The 23,201-nt window shown below is 35.5% G+C and overlaps 1 protein-coding gene across 3 annotated transcripts in view; it reads left to right on the forward strand.

The window, feature by feature from the left end:
- The window catches only part of CDH13 (cadherin 13), a 431,656-nt gene that overhangs the window by 281,187 nt on the left and 127,268 nt on the right, over positions 1–23,201 (forward strand). For all 3 annotated transcript variants that reach the window (XM_010718092.3, XM_010718093.3, XM_019619816.2), the window contains one exon: positions 14,957–15,135. In XM_010718092.3, the coding sequence (XP_010716394.1) occupies positions 14,957–15,135 (179 nt within the window). The remainder of the gene's footprint in view (positions 1–14,956; positions 15,136–23,201) is intronic.

Here is a 23,201-nt window from a genome sequence, read left to right on the forward strand (position 1 = left end):
ACTGCTGAAAATTCCTCTCTGTCACCATCACTATCGGTGCAAGGAATGTTTGAATGGTGTAAGCAGGTACCACAGAAGTAGTATACCACAAGAGGAACCAATGGGACACCTACTTGCTTGGAGGCAACTCCCTGTTCTTTTTACTGGGAGAATTCAAAAACATATATTGCATCTTCTCCTCTGTGCTCGTTTCCTCAAAGGCTGTTAGTATTAGCTAGGTACAGCTGAGAATCTTGCCCATTTCTTCTATGCTGTTTGTAAGAAAAGCTGAATCAGCCTTTTTAGATGATATGTTCGATTAAGGCTCAGAATGAGTTTCATTTCTCATACATATTTCTTATATAGCAGTTTGTATTACATATACAGAAGAATACATTTGTTTTACAGTTTTGTAATTAAAATACAGCGGAACATTATTGATCTGAACAAGAAAAGCATAGAGAAAAAGAAGCATTGCTTATAGTTTGAAGCAGAAGCTGAGAGTAAAGCACAGTCTGTACTGTGGGGCTGCCACATTTCTGGTGAGTCTTAGGCTTCATAAGTACGCTACCTACTGATCACTGCAGCCTGCTCTAGTAGAGAGGAAATAAGGAAAGAAATATCTGGGTGGCAAAAATAGTATATTGGAAATACCTCTAAAAGAAATGTACGATTGTTTTTTCGCTCTTGTTTCTGCAAGTTATTTTAAGAAGTCTTTTCAAGCTTGTGCAATTGTGAGATAAACACTGGAACATATCAGAAAGTATTCTGCTCATTGCCCCATTTTTCTTCAAGGAGCTGGATCTGAAGTCATATCCTCACTTCTGAAAAAAAAAAAATTATATACATAGCAGGACAAGTATCACTATCTTAGAAGTATTTATGTGGATGGTACTTGAAAACCAACTTGCTAACGCAGAATTAAATGTAGGAACTTAAAATTTCTTGGTTATTTAATATTTGAAAGCAGTTGAAACCTGTCAGTAGAGGTTTCAGTATATCCAGGGGCAGGAAAGGTGCTGACAGTTTTATTACCTGTTAGTCTTGTGCTGATGTATTTTAAGAGGTCTGGTTTTCCTTCTTATAATTCTGGCCTGCACAATCTGCATAGGTTGTACATAACAAAATGAACATTTTTCATATTCTGCAATTCTCCAGCAGTGCATTAAGAGACCATTGACCAGTATGACTGCACATTCTTTGGACTGATCACCATCAACAGCTTTTCATTCCTTTGCACTGAACACCATTTCACCCTTTGAACAGTGCCATTGCTGGGAAGTAGATTGTATCTAATGTGGGTGAGGGAGGGACGAGCAAGTAAGTTCTAAATTCTCTTCCAGGACCAGGTGTGGTACTGTGCTCCCCTGTGAATTGTCCAAGCCAAAACACGACATCACTGGAAACATCGACTGCTGTAGTGAGAGGGGTAATAGTTTTTGTTAGCAGCACACGTTAGAGAAGTAGTTGCTTGGGTTGTGTTTCAATATACTGCTGCTCAGGATGAAGTTGGTTGATCACTGTTGTCTTCTATTTCATTCAAAGAACTTTTGTTTGTTACATTAAGGACAAGAAAAATAGAGATTGCAAGTGACTTAATTTTTGGTTTTTAAAAAAAAGTTCTTCATCTCTGAGTATGTAATTTTTTTAGAATAATTTTTTTTTGTGGCCATAGGGAATTCGCTTATCAGGAAAACATTCCAAAGTATCAAAAAGGAAAGTTAGATGTGCAGGAGATCATGCAGATGAAGCTGTTTTCCCGTGAAAGGAGATGGAATCTATTATCTTCTGTTCAGGGATTGTCTGCCTCCATGAAGCAAACTGGGGAAATCACATGGTTTTTTCTCACTTCTTAAAGTCCAACGTCTTCTGCAATTGCTTCTCCATTACTGTGGTTAGGAACTGAAACGTTAAATGGAAATTTTAGTTATGACATTTTCTAAGGTGCCTTTGAACACAGAAGTCAATATCTTATCATATGTAAGTGTGTATGTATATATATCAATATCTCATAGCTATGTGTGTCTGATTGCCTTACTTGTAAGTTTTTGTATATGTATTTTTGTGGACGTATTTTACTTTTTTTGTATCATTTTTAAGCATTCTAATTGAATGAACCCTGTAAAAAGAGAATGTGGCCATTTTTGTGAAGTAGAATTGCTAAGTATTGCTTTTTGGAATAATGGATATATTTATTTGTTGCAACATCACACTTCAATTTCCAGTGATTTCAGTGTAAGTATTTTCAGAGCAGTAGAAGTGATGAACCACTCCTTCTGTGTAATAATTGCTGTGCATCCCCTTAGCGTACTGCTCTTCATTAATTCTGATTACTTTTTGTCCACTCAGCAAAACAGGAACAATATGAAAGCTGTATTTTCACTCATTACTTTTAAAAAGCATGTTTTCTTTAATCAGCATAGCTGGCTGATTAGGTAAGAGTCCAGGTTTTAAATAAACTTGCTGTAGCCTAATGTTAAGATAATATTGTGATATGCATCCATATATATATGTGTGTTTTAAAAAAATCAAAATATCAAAGACCTGAATTTTGCAGATATTTGATTGATTCAGTAGTTTTCTATATTCAGGCTCACTGGTGCAAAATTGTATCAATAGGTGAACATGTCAATAATGGAAAAACATGCTTTACTGGTAGCCTACATCAAATTAATTTGAGATTCCAGTCTTATTCCTAAAACCTGTGTCAGAAAGAAAAAGTGATTTCTAATTGATACTGAGCACAGTAGTTAAGGATTTGTGCATGCTGTAGGTGATGTCTTTACTCCAACCTGTCCAAGGTGTTTGAGTATGCAGCAAAAGAAACATAAAAGGAAAGCTTGCAGTGTTACCTTCGAACCCCAAAATTTCTTTCACTTTTACTACACAAGTTATATTTTCTGTTATTGACAATAGAGTACTATATATGTGCCTGAAAATTTATATATATAGAAACATGGCAAAACAGAGAAAAAACAAAAGGAAGCATACTGCAATTTGTAGGAAGAATGAGCACTGGGCTAAATGGGTACATTTTCCTGTAGGACCATGGGAGATTATTGAATCAAATGTCTTAGAGACACATGAAAGCAAGACACTGGGGGAGGACGTTGGTTATTTGAGAGTTAAGAAATGGTGCTAAGCTTCTTATTTTGTGAGTAATCTTTTTTGTATTATTTGAATCAAGCCAAATCCATGTGGATAACTCAGCAGGTGAAACTGTCAATGAAAAGAACGTGAGTTTGAAAATCATTTGCACTGAGACAAACTAAAAGTAATTTCATTTTACTCTATTTGTTCATGACTTCCCCAGATCTATAAATCTATTATGTGTTTTATACAAAGTATATGTCTCTCTGTAATACGGAAAATTATCTACATTACATATTTAAATAGCATTTTTCAAAATGAAATCATGTCAATGAAACACACAGCCAGTTGTAATTGTACATATAATACAATTTATCTATTTGCTTCAGAGGAGTACATCTAAATTCCAGTTTTAAGAATGTATGTACTGTCAGTTCTTAAAGCATTCATTTGCCTTTATGAGCCTGTAATGTTCCTGTGCTATTATTCACAGCGTCGTTGCTGATATCGATAAGTCAAAACTGACAAGAAATTACCACATATCCCATATCCCAGTGTCACCACATGCAGTATTAAGGAGAGAAGATGAAATGAAAGTGCTTTGTAAAGTTTGCCTGTAAAATTGAAAGACATCATTTTTCTGCTCTCACATAAACACCTTATAAATGGCTAACAAGTTATGAAGAAATGTTTCATAAATGTTTAATTGAGGGGGTCACTAGGTTGATTTTAATTAAGGCTTATAAACATCTGTGGTGTGCTTAATTTATGATGTAATAATCTAATTTGGAAATAGCTACTTAGATCTCACTGCTTTAGAAGCATGCACGTGATTAGAGAATGAAAAATGTTCATAACTAATACTTCCCTTTCAAATGTTATGAAGGAATGCCTTCACAATATCCCATATAGAACTGCTCGGAGGTGTTTTGATTTCATGCCCTGATCTTGGTCTGAACAAAGCACTACTTTAAAAAGATCTTAGAAACAAACCATGCCAGTACATTCAGTTACATGAAGTCATCCATGATGTAACTTTCTGCCTGCACACAGGAGTGTCATTGTTTGAAGAAATGTCTATGTCAGGTAGTATATGCACTCACACTGTACATTTCATAACTGATATAAAACAGAACATTTATCAACTCTGTCTTCTGCAAGCAAATGTGATAAAGTCCCTGTGAAAGTAATCAGTTTTTTTTGCAAGTGAGATGCAACAGCAAGGTACTGTGAATCACTAGTAGAAAAAACTTTCAGTGATACTTTTCTGCACTCTCTGCTTGTTGTTAATTTTATGAATGACCTGATTAAAAGCAGGCAATAGCCTGCTATTAGCCAGGAAAATCTGAAGAATTCAAATAATGCATAAAGGAAACAAAAGTCTGATATCTTTAGAGCTTGGCACATTAGAGAGCATTACGTTCTTAACAGTCCACCAACAGTGCAGTACTAACACCTGCATTTCTGTGCTTTTTACAACATAACCGTATTGTCACCAGAATTTTTGGTTTGAAAGTCTGTGTTTGCCGTGAGTAGACATGATTTTTTTATTACTTTACAAAACTTAAATAGTATTCCATATCTAACAGTATAACTGAGTAACTTTTATATAAGGTGATGGCTCCTAATTTCTTTAGCAAAACATGAAGTTTAACTGTGTTACACTGTCGACACAGTGCAAAGAAGGTAACTGTCAGATCTGGTTGTTACAGAAAGTACACTATGCATAACAAAGCTGCTGGGATTTGTATCAATGGATTATTTCATAAACAGCAAGCAAGTGGATGAAATTGCAAACTACTCTCTCTCTAATGTAGTACATTGAAATAAAATGCTAACATGGAATTCCCTGAACAGAAAAGTTTGCATCTAATGCATGCTACTGATAATGTTTGTGAGGGTTGGTATCTTCTGAAATCATCAGCATTCCATAGACTGTGCAGTAGGAATCCATTCTAAAGCATAAAAGAAAATGTTGGGGAAAAAAATGTAATTTTTTATGTATTTGTACAAATGGTATTTACAGATGACTTTTAAATATGATTGGATACTGCTATTAGCTGTTCTAGCAATGGAAACTGGGGATTAAATCTAGATCCTGGGAGAGGATGAATTCTGTTTATTTCCATCTCTCAATTGCTTGTCCAGTTAATTGTAATAGGGAAAGAAGATGAGTGAAGTAGGCACTCATCTGTGATGTTTCCTACCAGTATTTGCTGCCTTTTGTCTGCATAAATCATTTCAATAGAAATCGGGTGCTTGTTTTGGGACAGAACGATCTGCTTTGTCATTTGGCCATAGAACACTGTGGCCATTGCTGACTGCCTTAAGATCAGAAAGCGGTGTATGGGTTTGCCTTCTGATAGTTTAGGATTCAAGCAGGTCTGTATAGGAAAAAAACAAAAAACAAAAAACTGTCAGTGTGGGCACCAATAGACTATTACAGCTTTATCCAACTGCATTCCGAACTTCTTTCCTTTGAGCCTAAGAAAATACATATGTGCATTCATGCAACTATATTTGAACAAGCCTTAATGGTGTACTGTATTTTCCCAGAGCTGCACCAACTCTGTCGTCTCTGTCATATTGCTGGCAGTGATATATAGTGAGTTGTTCAGTGCTTAATTATTAATTTTACATTAAGGAGTTCCACAGTCAATATTTAGATGTTTTATGACATACAGAGCCTTTTCCGTATCCATATTTTCTCTGTAGGGACATAATGTAGCCCTTCCAATACTAAATCAATTACATGCAAAGTTAAAATAACTTGATTTGTTGCTTGAGGACCTTTCCTCAACACAATACATCAATTTTAAGGGAGTAAGAACCGTGATATCATGGCCTGCTGCTAATTCTTGCAGACCTCTGCATTTTGAGGGCCAAATATTAATGCAGACTGCAATGCTATCCAGCATAATGCTGGGGCATGATTTCTAATATACTGAATACAAGTGTGTTTTCCTTTCTTACATAAGTAGTCATGGAGTGGGATAGAAAAGGTTTTATTGGGTATGTGATACTAGGAGAAAAGAACAGAAAGAGACAAAATGATTCTTCTATATCTGTATCAATGGACAGCGTCAATAGGACTGGTATCATTTTAAGGACGTGGCAGTTTGATATCTTTACTGAGGTTAGATTTCCTCTACAATTAGTGATTACTTATAAAAACTCTTCATCTCACCTTTCTTAAATATTCTGCTTAGAATTGAATGAATTCCATCCCAGATTACAAATCCATCTCTATTGACTATTAGAAAGCATAGACTAAGTACCTACCCCTAAAATGTCTGTAAATAAGTGAAATGAATTGCACTAAGCCCAATTTTGGTGTGTTTAGGGACTTCTTTGTTTAATTAAAGAAAGACTACCAAGACTTCTGCTGAAAACATATGCCTCACATCAAATCATATTCTTGTTACAAATATACTTAGATTTGTGAAATGTTCCTACATTTCAGAGCCTCGCTTAATATGAATTGTTAGTGATACTGGCTTGACTGAAATCAACAGAAATTCTGACCCTTCCAATCAAGGAAAACTGATCTTCTCTAGGGATTTATTAAAATGTAATATTGTTATTACCTTTTAATCAGTAAGGATACCAGAATATCTTACTTAGCCATAGAAGAGTAGTCTAAATTTGTTTCTGAAAGTAATGATATGTTTTTGATTAAAGCCCACTGAGGCAGGGGAATATAATTGCTGTCTTTCTCACAAGACATTTTGAAGGAGCTAGTAAATTCCTTTACAAATGTACTAAATTGAAAGAATGAGATCTTCCATCTACAAATTGTTGCCCTGATCAAAGGACTATTGATATCTGAAATTATTCAATTCTTAGAAAAATCTCCTTTGTTGTTCTTGAACGAGGCTTAATGCAAAGCATGTACACCAAGTAGCTTGGTTTTCTTATTCCATGTGCCACACAAACTGTATTTTTACAGCATTTTAAAAAACTGATGCTGTCAGTGTATTGCATTGTTTTCTTTCACTTCGAAATAACGTGTTGATAGAACGAAAAAAAATCATTGCCTTTTTAAAGTATTATTAGATTTTAATTTACTGGTGACTTAAAACCTACATTTGTCACTGATCTCTTTCATTTCCATGAATTTTATTTATTTATTTATTTATTTATTTATTTATTTATTTATTTTACTCCTGCCTGATAGGCAGGAGTGATCTGTATGAAGGGCCACCCTGATATCTTCTTAGCTGTTTTATCGTTTCCTATCCCCGGAGATTTTCAAGGCAAGGCTGGATCAGTCCCTGGGCAACCTGACCTAGCTGTGCATGTCCCTGTTTGTTATGAGGGAGTTGCACTAGATGGCCTTTAAAGGTCCCTTCTAACTCTCAGGATTCTGTTATTCCACGCTTCTTTGTCCATGATCTACTGCCCATATTGATGGATCTCTGCACACATAGCTGCTTTCTTCTCTCCATGAGTGCAGCCAAATTTCCCTTCCAAAGGGCCCTGCTTTGGAGAAAGATTGATGGACAGCTAGGACTGCAATAAGGTAAGGATGTTTACCAGGGTTGAAGAACGAGAGAGTGCTGCTAGTTCTCCAAATTCAAAGGCTTTCTTAGCATGGAGGATTTCTGAATGTGGACAAGGTTCTTAGCAGTTAAGTTTTGTTTAGTAAAGGTTAAGAGAAGAATCTATAATTGTTGACATCCCTGTAAAAATTCAAATGCTAACTAAACAGGACTGAATAGAGAAATGTGCCACCCAGATAAACAGGGAGGAGTAGGATGGGAAACTAATAAAGAAAAGTCAGAGAAAAGCTAGAAGAAAAAATTGAATTATAAAGCAGAAATAAGCTAAAGCCTTCTAGAATATACACGTATTTTAGTAAGCTCTCTGTATAGCTATTCTAGACTATAAAGTTTGCATCTGCATTTAAACAGCTGAAATGAAATTTGAATGATTGCAAGCAATTCCAATTTCATATGGAAGTGGGAAACCAGCATAGTGAATCATGAGTTGTGAGCAACTCTGACAAAGTATTTCAGCTGTCAGACAGTTCAGATCAAAGGCCTGAGTAAATTCAAAGGTCACTCTAGGCAGGAGCTGTCAGGTTTTGGACATTTTACCTATGAAAGTTTTATAAGAGTCGGGGGAAAGAGCTAAGCATCCTCTGTCTCCACTCGTGTGGTGACAGGCTACAGTGTAGCTGGCTATTTTAGACTATTTTAGAATTTGAGCTAGCTTTCTGGCAGCTGTTTGCCAAATGCATTCATCGTGATGATAAGTCACGTAGGGACTGTGGAAATCTCTTCATTTGAGGTTTTCAGGCTCAAGAAACCAGTATTCTGTATCTTTTCAAGAATGGTCCTCCACTGTTTTTAAGGGAGCTGAATTCCATGGTATTTTAATGTCTCGTATGGTCTTTATTTCCTGTGCTTTTCTGACTAAGCTGGCTTGTGCTAGCTGAGCTCCAAAGTGAATGTGGCTCCTCTGTGTTTTCTCTGAATGTGTCTAGGGCTGAATCCTCCTCTCTGTGTGCTGGCTAGCTATTCTTTTGCACATAAGTCATTGTTCTGTCATCTTCACCTGCTGTGTGATGTTCAGTGCGTATCATCTTTTACATTAAACCTTTCACTTCAAGAGAATGTGTTATATTGCTTTATGAGTTATGTTATCTGACTTGTAAGATTATGTTATGAATTGGCAGTTAGAATATTAGATCAGTGGGACTTTTTATAGCTTATGGTCATGATCCAGAAGGTAATTCGTGCCTTTTCTTAATAGACTTTACTGGTCAAAAGAGAAGCAAACATGGGAGTGCTGCGTTTTTGCTGCTGTTACGGAATTTAGGCAGAATCCTATTTGGAAAAATATATCTGGCTTAGCAAATGGTATCATCCATGCCACATCACTTCAACTAATGCAAATTCACTTACTGGCATTTCGTATATATCATTGTCTCGCCTGGAGTTGCAGATACCTGAAAGCTCTTAACATCATTTTCAGTCACATGACTCTCTACCTTATGGGATATCTAGAGACAACACTAGATATTACTTATTCTCAAAAAGCTCCCACCAGCACTGAGTAATTTCTTCTCCCTAAACAGCTATATTATTCATGAGAAAAATTGTGTTAGTATTGCTAATGATCATCCTGCCCGTACATCTTCACTATTTTGTTACGTTCAACAGAGAATCTCCCGTTATTTCTTCCTCAGTTTACATGCTTTCTGGCCACATTAGCTCTCTATAGATAGCAGCCATTCTTCACAATTCTTCATCTCTATTTAACATCTCTGAAGTTTCTTTTCTGTACGAACAGCAATTAGTTATTTGTTCCACATCTGAGATTTAACTAGACCATCTCTCCACTGTGCAGCATGTCAGCATGCACGGTGTGCTGATCAGTGATGCCATCTAAACTCTAGCTAAGACAGTAAATTTATCCAGCATTTGCCTGGCATCGATGTAGATGCTGTGAAAAAGTCCTGTGGAGCAGGAAATTATTGCCCCATGCAAATTTGAGATATGCTAAAAGACCAAAGTCATTAATTCTTACTAAATGTCTTCTCTATTGAGAAAAGCCTTCCAGTTTTTAATAACATGTGTAAGCTAATAAGTGTAGTTGCAATTCAAATGCACTTGATTGGAGACATAATGGGCCTTTCTTCTTATATTTGTTTTGCTTCCCTGCGGCTTGTTGTCTTTAAAGTACAAAATGACAGTCAAACATAATTACTTATGATAGGTGTAGGAGTCAGGAGGCTTTTCTCCTTTGCTTCACGTTCTGAAAGTTGTTGGGTTTATTTCTACAGCAATAGATGTAAAGTGCTTTAGAGTTGCTAAGAACCCTCTCATTTTCTTCCTTTTTCTTCTCATTTCTTATTCTCTGATCTCCTTCTTGGGTTAAAATAGCTTTATTTCTTAGAAGTGTACTGTTGTGCAACTGACTGTTTTTGATTTACAGAGGCACATCCGAACTTTTTAAGAAGTTGTATTTAGCATTCAGCAAACTGATCATGTTAATTATGAAATCAGACTTTTTTGTAGTACATGCATAAGACATTTAGTGAACTGAAGATGCAGTGAGACACAAAACCAATGTAACTCAATAGTCTGAAGATTTTTAGCACTGTAACTCTGATAAAACCTTTCAGTCCTTAAGTTGGATAATATTTTAAGGTTAGTATTGACAGCCATCTTCTAAGATAGTTGTCTACATATACCAGGCCTTTTTGTAAATTCTTCATTTTTAGTCACAGTAAATTGCACTTAAATACAGTGAGAGAAATAATCAGAAGACATTCATCTTTCACATGGTGAAAAAGTTACAGATCCCTCTGTTTTGCCAGACAAGACCTTTGAAAGTAACTCCTCAGTAAATGTTCGATAAGTCATGTTGAAAAACAGAAGTACAAATGACTGTATTGCTGCATAACACCCCACAAAAATCATAGCAACGAGTACAATGTGTATTGGTATAGCGCTCAGTTATGAATGACAAAACCTACTGCTTCATCAGCTGAGTGGGAATAGGATGTAGTTGCCCACTTTGTAAAAACTGCAAAAGGAATTGGGCACAAAGTCCTCAGCCAGCCTGGCAGCTGAATACAAAAACAAATTATTAAATAAAAAAAAAGGATGGGGCTTTTAGTAGTAGTTTCATCAATTTACTGAACTGCTCCCAGTTTCTCTTGGCATCTTGACAGTCAAAAAAAAAAAAAAAAAAAGAGTGGGTTGGTGGAGGGACAGGAAAAGAAAAATAAAGGTTAAGCAGTAAAACAGCAACTTTTCTCAAGAAACCATCTGCTCCAATCACCGCAAAATTGTGCAAGCATTTTGCTTTACGTCTTTATGCCTAAGGGGAGGTTTTTGCCAATACTTCCAAACCGACTTAGAGGCCAAACGTGCAGTCAACAGACTGATAGCTGCAGTATTTGAAACAATGACTTGTTTAGTGGAATATGTGCTGGATCGATGAGGAACACGGAGGCAAGCAGAGGATTTGAGAGATTATGGTAATAGTTAAACTGCCCAGAGGGTGTGACAAATAAAGCGTGAATATTGAAAGGCCATGGAATAGCTGTACCTTTTCTGGGAGAGACTGCCTCAGTGAATATCTGCACTTCATCAGCAGAACTCAAAAGTTGCTGATTTTGCAGACATTTGTTCCTCAGCTTGATAAGTTAATATATATTGTTTAACATGATAATGTAGCAAGCTGTTGTTTTGTGGTTTGAAAGCCAGCTGCGTTTGATTGATGCCAGGAATGGAAGTATTTATAAAATGACACTGAATTAGAAGTAGTCAGTTTATGGGTCTGGGGAAATGAATCTTTTATGAAGAATAAAACTTTATGATGAAGAAGTAATACTGAGGAAGCATGCATCTTGATTTAAACACTTTTGGACCGGATATATGTTGCAGAGCCTTTTAAAATAAAAGTTAGTGCAGCTGCATTTTAAGGGATCAGATCTCTTAAAGTAATCTTTGTGTTGGCCCATCCTAAAACGTATGGTGAAGTGCACTCTCCATGAATACTCTAACAGATATAGTCAAGTTCCTACCTGGAAATACAGTTGTCAGACTTCAATATAAGGTTCTTGGAATATGCTTTAATTCCTGGTTTAAAGCTGCTGTGTATTTTTTTTTTTTTTTGAGGTGCCAAACCATTCTAACTTTTGCATATGAGAGAGAGATTGGTTTTGATGAGATTAAGTATGTACTGCTGTGCTTTGAAATAAATGGATGGCAGTGAATTCCGGTTAGTTTGCAAACGTGCTTATGAGAACAAGGCTGCAAGAGAGATGTGTCTGAGTTCAAGCCATTCTCAGCACGACTGTAGAAGCAGAGTACCACTAGTCAGCTCAGTGCAGGGTTTCCTTTCTGTTCTTAGCTTCACTATTTGACTTTGGTTATTGGAGTGACGAAGTCATATAAGTAATGTTTAAAGAGTTGTAATTTTTTGTGCTGATGTTCATGAACCAAAAACAGATACAATCTTATACAGACTGTAATAAGATATAATGACATCTAACGAGGAGTTTTATATGCATTTTTACATCTGTTATGTGAACTTGTGAGAATAGGATGACTTTTACTTAAGCACATCTGCCACCTTGATGGTTAGCTAGATACTAACATCTCTGAACCTTAGAGGCAATATAGAAACAAATGGAACTGATTATCTTTCCTTCTGGGACTAGCATGTCTATGCAAAATTATGTAAAAGCCAGATTTTTTGGGTTTCTGAATTTATTTTTTTATCATTCTGCAGCAAAGGAATGGTTACACAGAATAAGATAATGTCCAGTGAATAGAAAGGTTAAAGAACTTCAGCTGGCAAATCAGAATTGTATTCAGCCACTGTATCAAGCCAGTTTCATGCCAGAGTAACTAGAGATTTGTGGATTTACATCAGATTTTAAAATCTGTATCTGCAGTCTTATCGTTAGAAACATTTCAGTAAAACTGACTAGAACGACTGTGTAAATAAGATTTCCACCTGAGTGTATAATTTCAATCACATTCTAAATCTCTGTTGAATATCTCATACAGTAGATTAATAATAGTAGGAATTTACATTTATTTAAAATATCATCTAATGTACTTGAAGAGCGTAGCATCCCATTAAATTGTGCTTCTTGAGAAGCCATACCAAATATCATTGAATTTCACTTATATTTGAACACTCTTTTATATCCCTTGAAGATTTGTCTTCATTCTTATTTATTTCAGTGAGGTCTTGTGACTCGGGAGACTTGTGAAAAGGGCTATCTATCATGAAAATAAATAATCGTCTTCAAATGCAATAAATACACTTGAAAAAAAATAATACATCCATGTTTCAGAAGTTCCCAATTCTTGTAAGAAGTGATGAATACTCTTCCTTCAAAATAGAAAGATGTTATTTTTTTTTTTCTTTTGAAGAAATCTCAAAGTAGTTGAAAATATCAGGGCGAGAATCATCTTGTAATATTGGAAAACATGGCATGGCATCCAGTGGCAAGCTTCTTTTTGAGCTGTCTGACCTTTAATCACTGGTGAATAAAACCAACATGCTGTCAGATCTGCTCTATTTCTCTAGGGGGTAACTCTGCCTGCAATGAAGCAAAACCTTTGAGAGCTTATAATCAAGGTCACTACAAGAGCCAATACTTTGTACTCAAAGTACACACCAAAAAAGCAAAAAGAAACATATCTAAACATGACAGTTGTGTTTAACACTGAGTGAGGAAATTGTTTTAGTTTATGTATTATTCGGGGTTTTTTTGTATCTTTACCACTGTATTTCATTACATATGATTTTAAGTAAGCTATGCTGAAAGACCTTCACAAAGAATAGAAACTCACTGCTTATCAACATAAATGAATAATATTTCTGTTCTGCAGGCAATGTAATGACTTAGGCCTTGTCTGTACTAGAAAGTTTTAATCCAGTGTTGTTATTATTATTTTGGCACAAAAGACTATGTGGATACTGTGGATAGCTCAAGTAGTCTTACATATTCAGTATGAAATGAAAATGTTGTATTTGAAATTGTTTTCATTATGATATTTTTAAGATATAATTGTCTACTGAAAGTCAGTGGGGAAAAGCAAGTTAGCTAATACAGAAGACTTGAACTCTAACAAAGAATTATAATTAACTTTGACATTGTGGGTCATGTGTTAAATGATATGTTTTCAGTGCTAAGCTACGTAAATGGGAATTGGATAGTTGATGGAATTTGATTAAATTGTTTTGGTTGAGATTTTCAGGCAAAAGAATGAATACTTCCTTACCTTTCCTATTTGTATTTGGTTTACTAGTGTCTTTTGCATTAATTTATTGCTTTACTTTATTCACTGTTGAAACTAGTTTGCTGATTTCATCGTGACTTTTTTGCTCATTAGGATTTTATTCTTTGTTCAGGCCTGAAAGAAACGCTTCAGTTTTGGTGTGATTATATGTTTCTTCTAGTTAGATTTAAAAACGAACATAAAACCTGTTGTGTTTATGCCTATATATAGACTGATTAAAAAATTATAATGGTCTAGGGCTTGAATATTGTAGGGTTCAGCCCTGCTATCTAATTACTTCCTTTCTTTGCTTCCCACAACACAAAGCAAATAAAAGATGCTTGAATAAAACTCTGTCACCTCTGGTGTGCCTGTGCAAGAGAGAGGATGAGATTTGATCTTGCGATGTTGGAGTATCTAGTCCATTAGTTAACGACAATATTGGCAGCTTCTCAGTTGTCTCTATTAAGCATGTTGTAGAAGAATGTTTTGGGTTTTTTTTTTCTTCTCTTTAAATGGTTTAAGATTCTGTGCAATCAGTAGCATTAACCCTGTTGCTCTCTATGGCAGAGCTGCATGCTATAGGATTTTCATAATAAAAACCACTTCAGCGCTCTAAAGATAGCCGAGCACTAGAGTGTTCAGAGTGATGCAGTGAGCCCAGGAGTATGTCCAAATTAGAATTCTCTGAGCTTTAGTCATGATAAAATTTGTCAAATTGGCAGAAGCCTTAAAACGTCCAACAAATTTGGAAACAGTGCAAAGTGCAAATAGAAAGCTTTCTGTTATTTCAGCATTGCACCTTCACTAGGAGATCCTGTAGACTTTTTACCCGAAGAATTTAAAGCATGGAGGATCCTTTAGTGATGTTCTTTATGTGGGCAGCAACAAAGTACTCAAATATGAGGTATTTAAGTGAGTCATTTGTTTGCTGCAAACCAGGAAGATTACTTCTTGTTAGCTCAGCAGCAAGTAAAAATAGGAAGAATGGAATTACAAAGTATCACATGAAACTACTTCCTGGCCCTGATGAGATAGTTGTTATGTACTGGTATGGTTTTTGTGTTTGAAAGTCGCATGATAAATGTGCTTCCTAACTGCATTCTGTTGTCTGTCCACCTTTCCCTTAGGAACAACTGTGATGCGGATGACAGCACTTGATGCTGATGATCCTAGCACAGACAACGCTGTGCTGCGGTATAACATCCTCAAACAGACACCTACCAAACCTTCCCCAAATATGTTCTATATTGACCCAGAAAAGGGAGATATTGTCACAGTGGTGTCACCTGTACTGCTGGATCGCGAGGTAAGTTTCCTATCACACGATGACATCTTATTGTTTGTGCTCATAACCTTTTGTGAACTGACAAAATATTCAGAGTGCTGTGAGGGGAGGGTGGAGGTTTGGATGCTCAACTGTGAGGAGTCTTTCATAGTGTTCTTTTTATTTCTTATTTTGGTGAAAGAAGTTACATGCTGTGATCACTATTTATAAATCTAATGGTTCTTCAGTGCTGGGCAAGACATTTAGTGTTGGCTGATGAGAACAAAGATCCGAAAAATAAAAGAAGGTCAACCCTGAGACAGCAATTATTTGTCAACAGAAGAAATAAAAGGATTAATTGTATGTATGGCTTGCTATGAGATTGTTACAGTTTGTTGCTTTAGAGACTTTTCTAGAAATTTGTATTGAGAGGACTTAGTGGAATAATTAATGTAGTACTCCACACTTAGTGTGCCATGGATGTACAAGAAAGGAATAATAAAGGAGCAGACAATCTGCATGTAGTTTTAAGATGAAACAGTGTAGTGTCAAAGTCCATGTTGATTACCAATCATTAACATTACAAGAGTGTGAACCGGTGGCAAAGAAAATATAGGTATAATCATTTCAAGTTAAGAGAATGAACTAGTAATCAGAATGTATGAGATCTGGAAAACAACACAATTATGACCTGTATAGTTACTCTGTAAATCAGCAGTACTCTTAATTATATAGGCCTGTGTGCTCTTCAGGTCCTGGAGGTGACCAGGAGTCTTGCAGTCGGAACCAAGGAAATTTAAAGACCTGAACTCTTTGCTCATCCACCTTGCTGCGTTTTGAGTGTATGTGCTGATTTACAGCACTTGTCTTTTAAGTTGGTTAGGTACAGGATTATTGAATGCTCCCTGTATTCAGCATGCTGTTTCTTATTTTAACTATATGAAAATGATGTTCATATGTTTTAGGTGAGTAATTTTTCTTCAAGTTTTTCCAGAATGAGACAATTCTTGGGTAAAATAGACGTGTATTACAGACACAAGTTGCAGTAAAACTGAGCTCAAGGCCCTCTTCTAAGTTCAGAGGGATTTCATCTCTTTCATAGTTGTGTGGCTGGCCACAGACCCATGCCAAAATTTAGTATGAATCACCACCTCTTTGCCTCAAGTTTCCCTTCTTCTTCTTTTTTTTTTCCTGTTCGAAAGCTTCATTCTGTTTTCTAAAGTCACTTTAGGTATTTTTATTCCTAATAGTCATTCCCCAGATTAAACCAATTTACTCAAAATTAGAAAATGAATGGAAGGGAATGAATGTGCCTGCTTTTTCTGGTATCTTCCAGAGGTTACTGGTGATTCATGAAATAACGATGCAGTCTCCATACAAGAAATCTGGCCTCAGTTGAACTGGTATTGCAACTGAGTAGTAGATCCAAAAACCAAGAACTGAATTCTTTATGATTTTTAATAATAGTCAATTCAGTACTTTTACTTTGAAGGTAGCATGGCAAACTGCAATCTTGTTGAAAGTGGGAAGCGATTTTAATTGTTGTTACAAATACTGAATGGTTTTTTGAGCCAAAATATAAGGCTGTGTAAAATTTTAACAGTAAAAACAAGTATTACCTGCTGTGAAAGTCAATTCCAATACTGTCTTGTCAAGTGAAAGCCTTCATAAAGAATTTTCTGTTTCTCTCAAGATGTTATGTTTTGTCCTGTCATCTTTCTGGGTTTCTTCTTCCACTTCCTGCTCATGTATTTCATGTGTATGGACTGGTTGTCATGCATCCTTTCTTGTAACCATCTGTGTGTAAAAATGTTCAACATCTATTTTCAATCATAAAAAATAGTTTTGGGGACAAGTGGCGTAATGATCCTGTTTTGAACACTTCTGGGTACCAATATAAATGTATATATAAATGATTTAGGTGTTTCACATGTATATAGCTCATGAAATTGAATTACTGTGAAAGCACTGTCTGCCTTGGATACAGAGAGACAGGAGTTGCATCTGGAAGAGAATCTCTCTGTCTAGCTTCTACTTAGAGATAAAGCATGTGCACCACCTTTGGAAAAAAAAAAAAATGATTTGCAGGGTGCTAGAAAGCTGATTTGCCACTCCTCTGTAGAATATCAGCTGATATTACTGCCTTATTATATTTCCTCTGCTGAACCTTTGTAGTTCATGAAGGCTATATATCAGAACCTTCTGTGAAGTGCATTGTAGAAAGATGGGGAAAAGAAATGGTCACTTCTCTGAAAACCTTGTCAGTAAGTATAAGAACAGGGGACAAAAAAGGTAGATAGAGGAATTAAATGATAGATCAGCAAAGCTCCCATGAATTAGTGAACTGTGGGGATGAACAGTTTTTGCCTATTCTCTTCAGCTCCTAACCTTCTTATGACAGCAAATAATGTGTTATAGTATATATGGATAGAAAACAGCAAGTTGTTCGTTGAAGTTTTCCATTAACTCCTTGGAAAAATGAGTGAATGTGGACAGCACAGCTGGTCCTTTTTGATGATTGTGATTGTGGTCAGCTATGTAGTCAGGTAACTTGGTGTAGCTCGTGAAGATGTGCATGGATTTCATGCAGGGAGATTTCTGCTGGAGAATTCCACTCCTCCAGAAACTAGGGTGGGGGAGGGGAAGTTCTGTTAATCTAATGAATCTTGATTACCAGTTCAAACAGCAACTTCTAGATTTTACTTAAACTCCAATTTGGGTCAGTTACTTGTGACTTTTCCATCTTTCGTTAGCTGTATTTATTTTGTTTGAATCATAGAAGCTAGTACCAGTCAAAAGGGGATTATCTTCAGTTATTCCTACCTAGTGTACTGTTTAAAGCCATATTAGCCCTCGACTGAGAAGATGAACTACAGTAGAAGTTTCTCAAGAATAAACATAGAGAAGGGAGAATGCTGTTGTGCACTAATTATATATATATATATATATGCACCTGAGGTTGTTATAAACTGTTAATAGTATGTTGAGATGCTGATTGAAGTTGCTCATTTTTTCCATCTTTTCTTGTAATTTTAACCATAGGTTTTTATGCTTTTGGGCAACTTTCAATGCTGTATAAGACAAATCAACAGTATTTAAACTGTTTTGGCTTTTTTTTTGTAGGTTTTGTAATAATATGATTTTTTCAAATATAGTTTCTTTCATGTTTGTGTATCTGAGAAAGCGGGAAATGGGGTTTGTTTCCCAATAGTAGATACTGAGATTTGGAGATGCCAGGCATCTGGCAAGTTTTGAACATGCTGTACAGTTCATATTATTTTTTTTAACACTACAGCATTTTCAGAGTAGTTGCCATGAAATAGCTTCAGAAATTTTCATTTCAGTGCAAAGAATACAAAAGCTTTTGCCCTGAAGTAAAACGAAGTTTGGGCATCCAGAGAGCTTAGTTTTTATATCTGATTAAACATATGTGGGAGGATCACAGCATGCATAAGTAAACATCTATGTTGATAATGAAAATAAGGAGACAAAATCAAATGAAACATTTTCTGGTAATATTTTAGGATTAAAAATGAATTCTAAGTAGATGCTTTTTAAAACAATAGAAAGGGGGAAAAAAATGAACTGGGTTCTGATGAGCCTCAGGCTGCATCTGTTTGTTCTTCTAGCTGCACAGGACTGGTTTAAAATGAAGACAATTTTATTAAGTTCCTACAAGCCTTCAAAATTTGTTGTTCTATGACTTGCTGAACCGAGTATATGTGTATATAGACATCCCACATTATAGCCACCAAGCTGCAGGGTGCTTTTAATTCCTAATGGCAACTGCTCAGGGAAGGTGGGAGTGCTTCATGTCTCCTAAGAAAGACTCAGTGCCATGCATAATTTGTACATCTGAATTTTCTAGCTTATTTTCATTTATACATTTTTCAGATTCAAAATTGTTTTTTCAAAAAACAGTTCAAAATGATTTTTCAGGGTTTTGCAATTCTGATAGGTTATCAAAACCATCCATTTTAATTTTCAGAAGGTGTGTAAAGGCACATTTTTGAAGATTAATGTGTGCCTTTTTTCTTGTGGGATTTAAGCATCCTTGAATGTGTCAGAGATAAAGACTGAAGAGTGCTAGAGAGCAAATTATACCTCCAAATATCCGTTGGAGAATACATTTGATCCATAGATTGAAGAGAAGGATGCCCTTTATGAAAGTGTGTGGTCTAAATGACCCTAAATAGGACACAACAGAGTAAAAAATAAATAAATAAAAATGAAAGGAATCTTGAAGAAATGTCCCGAGTTTTGTACTTTAGGGGCGGGTTAGTCCATTTCAACTGACACTTCTCCACAGTTAAAAAAAAGTACAGATTATACACAGGAGGAGAAAACGCTTGTATTCTTTTAGCATCAGTTCTTAAATTTCCTTTATGGAACAGTAATCAGTTTTTCTGCTCACCCGCAATGTTGTTTTGCCAGTGTTACAGGTGCCTGCTCAGTAGAAAAATAGCTGTATGATTTGTATACATTTTGCATGACTCTAATACCACAAGAAAGCTGCCACCACAGTTAAGAGAAATATTTACTCTTCTGTCTGAGAAGTAATATGATTTTGCTTTTGATAGGAACTGCTACACTTAATTCTAGTTTAAAAAAAAAAAAAAAGATTTCAAAATATCTGCAGCATGCTGGACTATATTCTGACATGTTGTTAAACAAGTCAGGAAAACCAATTCAAGTATTCTCTGATCCTTAGAAACATTGTGCTGTGTTCAATTAAATAAAAACACGTATTCTTCACGATACTAACAATCAGCATGTCTGTGTGAAGCCATGCCACCATTTCTGAACTAATCTTGGTGCATCGAGATATTGTTTTTTTAATCATACATACCTTTCCCTTTCTTTATTGCTTGAAAACATGGAGCTGTGATGACCTTATGCCATAAACAACGAGAAAACTGGAGTGACTCCAGTCCTTCCTGCTGATGCTTAAGTAGATTACTTGCAGTCATGTATTAGTTGACTGAGACTTCCAATTAACTGAATGGCTCTAAGCTTTAAGCAACAAAAAAATTGTTTAGCAGCTAGTAAATACCCATTCTTGTCCATACGTTGTTAATGTATATTGGCAGGCAGTTTTTCAACTCAACAGCAGTCCACTGATACATATTCACCAACATGCTATGCATGAAGGAATGAATGCTTGCATAATTGCCCTTTTTCAGTATTCCCCCAGTTCTGCTGTGATAAGTGAATCACAGTGTTCTTGTTGATAAAGTGTAAGTTCTCTGAAGGGAGAGCAGCAGATAACAGAAAAGCCTTGTCCACTTCTGCCGATGGACACTGCTTCCTTCATCCATATTTTCCATTTTGGAGATGTGTGCTAAGCAGTCAATATACTTATTACTTACTCGATCTAAATGCAAATGCTGAACCAACAGTGCACTCATTTTTAATGAAAAGATATTAATCTTTTCAGCAAATGCATTCTACATTTGATCTTCGTATTAACCTCTAAAATATTCATTTTTATTGTGATTTGTTGGAAAATGTATACCTTGGAGCATATCAGCTCTGAGTTGGAATAATTGTATCTTTTTCTCTTGTCTTCTCTGATAGAATTCCCACTTGCACACTTTTACCTTGTTTTACAATATAGCAAGTTCCATAGCTGGAATTCAGTTTCTACAGAGGTTTGATATTTTACTGACAGATATGGCAATATCTCATTTCTTTTCCATTTAGAATGCAAGATAAACAAAGTATTCATCCTTTACTTTTGATTAATGCATTTCTTATGCTATATTTTCAGATGCCTGTAAATTTGGGAAGCAGTAGATCTTTGGACAGTTTTTCAGAGATTATTCCATAATTTATCTTAAATATTAGAAAATTAGAAAAATGGGGAGAATAATGCTTCCATAATAATTCTAGTTTGTGAATGAGCAGGCAGGAGTGGAAAGTGCTTGCGAGTGAGATATAAACTCATTTAAAGTTAAACTTATGATGAACTTTCCAGCATTTGGCCTTAAATGCATGAAGTAGGATAGAAGTTTCTTCAGTGTCAGAGTAATTCTGTTTGTTTCCTGCTATAATTTTGATGGTAAAATTTAATCTATTATTCAACTTCAAAAGGGGTTGTGCAAAAGAGATGTATAAAAGTAAAAATTATATGTCATAATGTAAGTGATATCATTCAGGTTGAGAATAATAAAGTTTCCTGCTGCCAGAACTTCGGAAAAAAATCTTCATTAAAAATTGTGATTTGCAGAATTGCTATAAATATTTCACTATATAGTTATTATCTTGATTTTACTTTAATTCAGTGCATAATCTGAAAATACAGAGTCTGCAGATTTTGCTGAAAAACAAACACCAACAAAAACCATGCCAGTAATATAGACCTCACAGGCAGCCATTTTACTGCAAGTTTATTGGCTCTGCCCAGGATGTAAAGAGGTGTGAATGGGATTTTTCAAATGCCCAGTTTAGGGTTTTTGGTTTTTACTGACTTTTGTACATGTGAAATATCATGAGTTCTCTACTGATGTGTTGCAGAAAGATATAAAAAATATCTTCAAGGCACTTAAATAACTAAAAGTGACACAGAATTATACTCACTGCCCATGGACTTCGAATGGAGGTTGATAGCTAACGGATGGTTTTGTTTTTGGCTGAAGTTTCATTTAAAAATAATAATAATAAAAAAAATCAGCTCCATAGATTAGATGTTTAGATATTAAAATTACAGTGTGTCAAATGACTAAGAGACAAGAAGTGATGAGAATTAAGAAACTTGGCAGAGATGGTGAATTACTGCTAAGGACTGCTAAATGATGGTATGTATTCTATAAGTACAAAGGGCCCCGTAGTGTCTGAAGTTCAACTACAATGGCAGTTATTAAAATCATTCCATGTATTTTGTAGATGTCAGGATCAGTGTCAGTTCAGAACAGAGAGAATTGGAAAGGCCAAAAGATAAAAAAAAAAAATCTGACAGATGCATGCTTCCCTTCTTCTTAAGGCTAAGGAATATGACTACAAAGTTAGAAGTGTCTATCCGTTAATCCCAATACTCTTCTCTGTAAATATTTTTAGTTTCTATGCTGGTTTTGCTATACTTCAGTTAATCTTTTTAAAGAAAATTTTGTCATAAATTCAGATTTTTCATCAAGTATCAGTACTTTCAGACTGCTTAGTTCTCAAGAGAGGAAGGAGGGCATCTGAAATTAGTGAATTTATGAGCTGCGTGGCTCAAGTAGAGTTCATACTAAAAGAAAATGGAGTTACTTCATAGTCACTGTGGAGGTAATTGCTTAGCTAAACCAGAGCAGCAGCTTAGACTACTTTGTACTCTATGAGAGATATCCTGGGGACAGTTCAGAAGAAAAGGCTTTTTGTGCTTTAAAATAAAAAAACAATCAGTACACTCTTTTCTCAAAATACACTAAAGCTTAGCAGATGAGTGATTAAAAGCTCCATCTTTAGTCAAGAGCAGTGTCAAATAAATGCCTATATACTTTGTGCTATCTTGAGCACCCAAACCTTATCCTGTAAATTCACTAAAACATATTTATATGTAAGCTGTGTTGATATCTTGGCACAGGAAGGAATTACCCAATGCCAAAAATTAAGATTGGTCATGTTCCCATTAAAAAAAGAAAATACTCAAAATTTAACACACACACACACACACACACACACAAATCTAGTTATTAACTGTGGTTTTAGTCTAGATTGTTTTCCTTCATTCTTTTTTTTAACTTAAAAATGGACTATCACATAAACATGTTTATTTTTAGTGTTCCATTAGCAAAAGATTTCCCAGTGATGTTATTGTGAAATAATTCTTCTGGTATCAGTGGGTCATTACCTCTGATTTCTCCAAATGCTAATCAAATAGAAGTTCATCATTCTCATTGTGTTCTTTCTGTTTCTGTGAAATATTAGAAAGCATTTCTCTACATTGTTACATCAGCATCCCACAGTCCTCCATTTGTAGTATTGAAATATAGAAAGTAAAGAAGAAAAACAAACACAACAATAATAACAAACCACGAGCACCACTATCTCTTATTATGAGTATAGAAACATTTCAGAAGCTCAAAACCTAAAGCATAAATGAACTTATGCAATCTTATGGTTGACTG

Source organism: Meleagris gallopavo, chromosome 13 (assembly GCF_000146605.3).
Source record: "Meleagris gallopavo isolate NT-WF06-2002-E0010 breed Aviagen turkey brand Nicholas breeding stock chromosome 13, Turkey_5.1, whole genome shotgun sequence".
Classification (NCBI taxonomy): Eukaryota; Metazoa; Chordata; class Aves; order Galliformes; family Phasianidae; genus Meleagris; species Meleagris gallopavo.